Below are 8,435 nucleotides of genomic sequence, written 5' to 3'. Positions count from 1 at the left end.
GCACTTGTGCAATTGTTACTGTTGTTCCCTAGCGACCCTGCTTGGCCTAGCTTGGGTTTGAAGGGAATTGGATCGATCTCGGCCTTGGTGGTGTTCATCATGCCAAGTCACTCATTCGAATGAATTGTGTCAGACCTGAAATACCTGCAACTGGAACAAATCATCACAACTCCCTCCCGTCTCCCTCCCTCCCTCTCCCCCAACTGCCCCACTTCCCCACAGACAGAGCTCTGTCCTGCTGCTGCCACCACCACCACCACCACCTCCTTCATTCCTTCTTTCCTTCCTAACTGGGCTGGGGGGGTGACCACGATTTCTTTATTGCATGAGTCACAATTTTCCTTTTCCTGTTGATCTATCCATCCATCCTCATTTTCCCAGTTTTCCCTTTGCTTTTGGTCAAGGTTGCCACTTTGGTATGAGCCATGTGGGCAATGATCAAATTGGATAAAGAGGGAGGGGGGGGGGGTGAGAGAGTTGTGTGACATAAAGAGAGCAAGGGCTCCTCTATTGAGGGTTGAGACTCCTCCTCCAGTGTGTGCAATGTTTGAGCATGGTATTGCTTAGCACCAAATCACTAGGAATTTGAAACAGGAGGCACATACAACCACATTCCCCCATATGTTGCACCACCCTTTCTTGTTGCATTGGTGGGTGGGGCATGCCAAACTCATTCCAGACAGCAATACTATTTCCTGACCCCACTGTCAAAAATAACAATAATAATGATAATAATAATAATAATAATAATAATAGTAGTAGTAGTAGATGATCACAATACTATGTGCAGCTCCATTCACAATTAGAGAGAATGGTGGGCTAACTCCCTTTGCCACACCAATGGGTGATTACTACCACTACAACTGTGTTGTGTTTCATCCTCCATTGTCTTTGTTGCCTCCTCAAAACTTTGTACCTGTCTTAACTCCTTGTGTAGTGGGTTTCAGATGGACAGATCTCAGAAGAGGAGAGAAGATGAATGAAAGGAAAGAGGGTTGGGAGCCTGCCTTGCTCCCCAGGGGAAAAAAAAGTACTCTTCACATCAACACATGTGTGGGACTTATTTGGCTCTCTTAGTACACACCTTAGCTATATACACCCACACCCCACACACTCAACCTCAAGCATAGGAGTGGACATAAGTGAGAATTAAAAATCACAATTAATATGTACACTCTTGTATGTAGGGAGAAAGAGAAAGGATGAATGAATGAATGAATGAAGGGACTTGCAAATCATGCCCTCCCTTAGCCCTGATTACTACCGCTCAACTCAGCAGTTTTCTTTAGTGTAAACCCATCCCCCCCAATGCCCAAGAAGAAAAAGAGCACACAGTTATATCACATACTGCATGATCAACAGTGTTGTTAACAACATCAAAGTATTTGTATTACGCACTTTTAACACAAATTCAAAAATATTGCTTATTTGGCCAGCATTCATGAAAGTTATTTATAGGATTTGAAACCAATTCTTGATCATGTAGAAGGTTCTTTGTTTATGAAAAAGAAAAAAGAAAAAAGAAAAAAAAAAAAAAAAATCTGTTACTTACCAATTGAAATAATGTAAAACGAGAAGTGAAATATTAAATCGAATGATTAAAAAAAAAAGAAAAGAAAAGAAAAGAAAAACACACACACACACACACAACCTCTTCATGTAAAATTATTATTATTATTATTATTAGGAATTCATAATGATCTCTTTGTCACTGGTTGTATGTACAATTCCTTAGATACAAAGGATATATTGTTATGAATTCTATGATGTAACATGTATGATTATATTATTCTATTTTTTCTTTTTAAAAAGAGTAGTGTATATTGATGTATATTCATGCAACCTCAATGTATGTATTTATAACTTTTATGGTCAAAACACATATAAATAATTTGATGATAGGAATACAATGTTCACATATTCTAAGACATAAAAATATAAAATAAACATATAAGAAGATATAAAAATACATTAAAATATTAAAACACATTTTTTCTTTTGATAAAGAAATATTAAAAATTTCAAAATTGTAACATCAACATTCATTCATAAATAAATTTAGTTTGAAGGACCTAATTATGGTGTACCTCTAACACTTGCCAACATCTTCTTATAAATTTCATTTTAAAAGTATCATTAAAATTATGAATTTTGATGTAACTTACAGATTACAATATTTTAAATTTTAAATGTGTTATTCATTCATTTATTTGTTTGTTTATAAATTTCTGTTGTGCTCAAAATAATGAACTATTATTTAAAAGTTTAAAATACTACCATTATATATATATATATATATATATATATATATATATAGTTACATTTACTAGTTATCACATTATTTAAATGAAGAAAATTTTACTATTGGAACCAAATTTTGTATTTAAGCTTCCTAAGTTTTTCGATGACATATAACCAAACAAGTACATACTTTTACAAATAATAATAGGAATCTTCATGCCAAAAACTGTTTTTTAATTTAAAAATAAAATAATGTTGTAAAAATCTTTAAACTCTTTTCAGATGTTTTCTGAAATTCTGTATTTAACAACTGGTATTTAAACTAATATATTAAAAATAAAAGTATTTATAAACTAGTTTTGAAGTTTTATATGCCAAATTAACTACCAAATTTTGTAACCTACAAACAGTTTAGAAAATACATTTTTACCAACAGCCACACATGCCTAAAATATCATGATAGTTAAAATTAAATAGAAGAATTAAAAAAAAAAATTGACAAAATATATTATTATCTCAACATAATTTCTTATAAAATTTATCTAATGTAAATGCAAATAGTGTCAAATTTTGGCTATGTTGTAGCTTTAAACAAAACAAAGATGATATTGTTTTACGTGCAAATATTGCTATACAATTTCATTTGTTACGTTGTTTGTAACAAAGTAAGAGATTCAATCTTTGTCTTCTTAAACCACTCTTGTTTTGTATTCTTATTAAAATTCAACCCCTGAACATAATCGAGCTCTTTTAGAAGATTCAACCAGGACCCATACTAGGAAATGTATTTCTAGAATTTCTGTATCATACTATTCGATTATAAAGTGAATTGTGCAACAAGAAAGGGACGCTAAACTGCCATAACTATTTAAAGAAATGCCATTACATGTTTCCATTGGTGCTCACATTAAGTCCAGAATGAATTGATTACAGAAGCTCTGTCTAGTTATTTCTGCATGAGATGCCATTTCTAGAGTGTGCAAAAGGGCATTCTATAAACAAAACTGGACATGAGGTTGGCGAAGTTTTGCAAAGCCCTCTCCATTGTGTCCAGTGCAGGATCTTGTGTGGGTGGCAGCAGTAAATGCCAACACCAAACTGTGCAATTCCTACATTCAAGCGAGAGCGTCCCGTTTCGTTTGTCTGGCTTGGTATCACCCCTTCCTTGCGAGCTTTGCAATGCCAAGTGCAGGTTGGTTCCTGTAGTAGTTGCCTAACCACTTCATTGCCCACGCCAAATGCCTCCATTTAGGTGGTGCATCTTTACCTGTTCTTGCTGCTGCTGCTGCTATGGCTAGCACCATTCGAGAGTATTTAAAAGAACAAAGCATCCGATCATTCTGTTATCGATTCCTCCAGTGCATGAATCACTGTCTGTCTCTAAAGCTTGCAGATTTGGGATGAGGGAGGAATGTGAGCAGACGTGATACTTCAGGGTCGACATTAACGATGACTTCTGCATGCCGTTGACGAGAACGACGCGGTCACCTGATGAGTCTGACCCAATAGGCCTCCCATCGTTTTGTTTTCCAGCTCAACGAAGAGTGAGTGGGTTGAATATCCTGGTGAAACAAGTGGGTTGTTCTCCATGGTCCTTTTCGCTGTGCATCGTTTGACTGACCCCAACATGCAGAACTATCAAAAGCTCCCACATGGTGAAAAACAATGCAAATGCCTCAATCAATACAATGTAACAGCGAAACATTCAGTTTGCCGTTAATCGAGATAGGCTTTGAGCTATGATGTGTCACAGCAATATGGCTTTTGCTCATTTTCAACAGGGAAACGAAATCGGCAAACGTTGAGAAATAGCGATGGCTGGACTGCAAGGTAGAAGATGGTCGTGCTCTGAAGCCAACGATTGTTGAGACCTAGTAACAATTCTGCTAGTTACTGATTTAGTTACGGATGCCGACAATAGTATTGGGCCCAAGTGAACTTTTCACAGAGAATTTTGTCATGTCAACTGCTCTCTGACGTTTGACTGCCTAAGTAGTGCCCCAGACAATTATTGAGCAAAAAGTACCGAGTTCTAGTTTCCTCATTCTCTTTGTTTATTACCCACAATTTAGTAACAACGAGCACCTTTTTCGTGGACATGTTCTGAAGTACAAAGCTACAGAAATCAGAGTGCGAATTCATTTCATTTTCAAGATAATAGTAATTAATTACTCCAATTTTGTTACAGAGGTGTGAACCAGATTTTAAAACATAAAGTAGGGAGGTGATTTCCAGAGCTCTTCTACGACATGCTTCTTCAGGCGCAGCTCCGATAATAACACCTCAATGTATGACTTCAGTGTTTAGGCTTCAGCTATGTGACACGATCAATAATTAACTCATCCGGTCTTGTGGCAGAGCAGATAATTAAATATTGCACTTATGTTGCGCTGATGTTTCACTTCATATCTTCAGATCTACCCCTAGTTTAGGAAGGAACTCGCTAAAAGATGCCAGTTCTCCAATGTTAAACAACCGCGGTCGGAAGGGCGACTCCAGCTGAGAATGTCTCTCAGAGATGCGCAAACACAAACGTTACGGCGTCAATCAGCACCCTTCTTTGCAATAAGTTCCGACATGAGAATTATAAAGAAAGAATCTCTTTCTACAGATGTTGACAAGCTTCTTGTTACAAACCGCAAGTAAAACTCAGGACAATGCCAATCATATGGAAATTGGATTGTCGTATGCTTCGCCTACAATGCCACAATGTCATGGTGCACCTTGTAAAAAAAAACGCTCATATTTCATAAAAGTTGAAATCTGAAGAGAGACTTTGAACCGCATCAATGACCATACCAAGTGGATACATCTGAGTAATAGATGACAGCCACAGATAACTATTGACAATTTTGCTTACGATGTGCCTGTACATTCCAGATTTCTCTTTGTGCATCTTTAACCCAGTGGGCAGCTTAAATCCCCGTGCAACTTCTCCATAATCGATTGTTCAAGCTTGTTAGTATCCAACACTACCATGTAATTATCTGTGATCAGGAATCTTGACTTCCAGCCAACAAGGCAGCAAAAACAATTACGCATCCTGCACCCCACGCTAACGGGGTCATAGACTCGTGAAGTAAGATGGCAGAAAATAATGCTCCCCACACAGGTTGCAATGAATAATACACCTGCAGCAACAGAACATTCGAGTTTTAACAAGGAAAGCTGTAATCTGAGGATTGATTATCTACACAATAGAGTACTCATACACGAAGAATGCGTAATCGCATATTGATGCTGCGATTTAAGTACTAACTAAAAGAAAGCAGAAATAAATCTCCACCGCACCTGAGCTTCAGAAGGAGGAATTGTTTTTTGTCCTACAGCTTGTGCAAGGTGGGCTAAAGTTCCCGGAACAAGTGCCGCAAATATGGTCACGCTCACTACTTCAGGGCTTGCCAGACCCTGCCACGCTAAACCACCATCTCTTCCTGCACCGAAGACCATATCACATCCACGACAACCTCATAAAGTGTTAATACTTTCCAAGTATCAAGTCAGAACTCCACTTTAAAACTCAAAAATCCAAATAAATCCAGAGAAGCTCAGAGAAAGTAGTGGTTCCATGCCTTCTAGTGTAACCGTTACGTAATCGTAGCCCGCCCATACAAAACTGAACGCGGTGGAGACAACCATGACGCGGGTAGAGAGCTCCAGCGCTGACGTCTTCTTCGCATGAACACCCAGCCTGATGGTGTTAATGGCGAAGAAAAACGCAGCCGCAAGAACCTGGAGGTCTCCAATAAGAGCGGATTGGCATCCTACTGACCCCTCACTGCGTCAATACGCGTAATTAATAACATTTCACCAGATATTTATCGCAAAACTAGACTTCGTATAACAAAATGGATGACACTCTCATCGCAACGAAGATGCGCGGATTCCAGGTTACCTTCTTACCATTGGACAAGCAGCGTCTACTTGAGGCCACATATCATTTTAATTTTGTGACGTACAACAGAACACTTGGCGATCATGAAAGTTTAACAAAAGCCCAAGAAGGACACCTGCACAAAAGGCTGGAGATGCTCCCACTGGTGGCACCTTCGTTTCCAAACACACTCATGAGTACGACTCCCGTCAAGGCAAGAATGGCAGAGCCCCACGTGGTCTTACTCACATGACTTCCGCTCACAGCGGAAATCAAAGGAACTAAAACAGTGATGATTTGTAAGATGAATCCTGCCCTGATTGCGGTGGTGCTTCCCAATGCGCTCGTCTGGGAGCGAGAGAGTGGCACCAACCACACGTTTCGTAACATGTTAGTACATTCCAAATAAATCAATGTATTCCCACGGTCTACACAGAGCTGAGCTACTGTAACGGGACGGGTTATATAATCGTCCAGACAAACCTGAAGAGCTGTACCGAGAAAAGTCCAGAATCCTAATTCGGCTGCAGCACTCCAACTGCTGCCGCTTATTGCTTCGTTCACCGACGTCGCAGCTCCATAGTAATTCTCATCATTTGACTTTGCTGATTTCTCAAGAGGTTGGAGGAGAAGGAAAAATCCTACCGATGCAACTGAAGGTCGTAGAAAGAAATTCCGGGTGTCAGGAAAAATTAGGTCATCGAGTTCAAGAAAAGTCTGGGTTGTAAACTTCCTGATTGTCCGCTGGTTTGCACAAACCGACTTAAGCAGAAATTCGGAACGTATAACTCTCAGAGCGGTCGAAGGCGAATGCGAGCTGGAAACTACAGCAGCTTGCCAAATTATAAGCTCTCTCCAATAAAATCGAATCAATAGCCCCCCAAAAAAAGGCATTGGCAGAAGCATACAGTTCACATGTACCTTTGCGAGACAAGGTGATGATGCTCGCCGAAGGCGCCAGGGGCTGTGAGTAGATGAAGCGTAGAGCGGGACCGTAAGTGCCCCACAAAAACGGGACCAACAACAAGTATAGTCTAGCTTTCTGACATGTGCTAAACCAATTCTCTTCTCCAGCTTCTTGTTTACTTTCCCTATCTCTGTCTGCCTCTCCTACCACGCCCCCCTGTTCCGATTCCACAATTACTTCATCGCTCATCGTTACACTAGATACCACATTACTATCTACATCGCCACGCTTCACCGCGCAAGAAATCCATAGCAACCTAGGGTAGCCAAAGCCAGGCCTCAGTCTACTGTCATTACAAGTCCCGCTTTTCAAAGATCTTTCGCTCCTTTTATAATTGATGCATCTTCGCCTCAATTCAAGAGCCGATACAATGACACACCCGCGAGATTCCTCTGCGTGGAACTGAGAGCTCGAAAGTGACGTCGACACTTCTGGAGCTGGACTGTGAGGCTTCGCAAGCACAATTAAGCCCCTGCACGCATGCATGTTGATGATTCAACAATAATTATTATCAGATTATCGGACGACGACAATTCAGAGGTCGTGCACGCTCACAACTAGGATAGAATCTTTGTCGATTTCAGAAGCAGCAACACCGGAACGCGGGAGTGATAGCAACGGGAGGTGTAATTATGGATATCAGGTGCTTCCACAAACGCAGGCACGAGCACCTAACTTGGATCAGTAACAAACAGAAACGAGGAAAGAATATGAGTGGCCTTCTGGTGACCAATATTCGAGGCATCCAAAAATCCACGTAATCGTCAAACCCTCACGAGGCATTTCTTAATCAAAATCTGCGCAACAAAGAATGTGCTGAGAGAAGCCCTGGAGGACAGAATCCCGCTGAGAGGGCGAGTAAAGCGTGCACAAGTGGCATCGATGCCGACTTCATTAAAGGAGTGGCTAAGAGGCAATAACGACGGAGCAAGCGTCTCCTCCTCCTCCTCCTCCTCCAGGTGCGTTCCAACGGAGTGACCCTCTATGTCTGTGCATCGCAGAAATGTTTACACGGCCAAGCTCTCGCACAAGCTTCCACTGACGACGCCATTCCCTGGACTGAGAACGACAGAGAGATAGAGCAAGACAGAGACAACGGGGTCGGCGATAACGCAGAGCCCACGTTACAGTTCGCTGAGTGGAGCGGGCCTGGACGATGATGCAGGGATTCGATCTCTCGTCTACTAGGGGACCCAATCCCGCTGGACGAAAATATGTACACGGGAATCGTTCACATTTCTACTACAATGCTGACAGTCAGAAGAATGTAATGAGGTTAGTGACAAGAGTGTACTACTCTTTACTTGAAAATTCAAGTGTCAAAAATATTTGACGTGTTTGTTTTATTTTAAT

At 40.5% G+C, this 8,435-nt stretch overlaps 1 protein-coding gene across 1 annotated transcript; it reads right to left on the bottom strand.

Annotated features, from left to right (window-relative positions):
• Nucleotides 1-5,078: 5,078 nt before the first annotated feature.
• Nucleotides 5,079-8,155, bottom strand: LOC112291974 (uncharacterized). The gene is made up of 6 exons (XM_024540001.3): nt 7,037-8,155; nt 6,599-6,768; nt 6,252-6,463; nt 5,814-6,019; nt 5,533-5,675; nt 5,079-5,372 (listed from the first exon to the last, which is right to left on the bottom strand). Exons 1-6 carry the CDS (start codon nt 7,566-7,568, stop codon nt 5,235-5,237), a joined length of 1,401 nt encoding a protein of 466 aa, XP_024395769.1. The 5' UTR covers nt 7,569-8,155; the 3' UTR covers nt 5,079-5,234.
• Between the last annotated feature and the right edge of the window lie 280 nt (nt 8,156-8,435).

The sequence above is a fragment of the Physcomitrium patens genome, chromosome 15 (assembly GCF_059467195.1).
Source record: "Physcomitrium patens ecotype Gransden chromosome 15, ASM5946719v1, whole genome shotgun sequence".
Taxonomy (NCBI): domain Eukaryota; kingdom Viridiplantae; phylum Streptophyta; class Bryopsida; order Funariales; family Funariaceae; genus Physcomitrium; species Physcomitrium patens.
The sequence above is the reverse complement of the archived record's forward strand: the minus strand, read 5'-3'. Positions and strand labels throughout refer to the sequence as shown.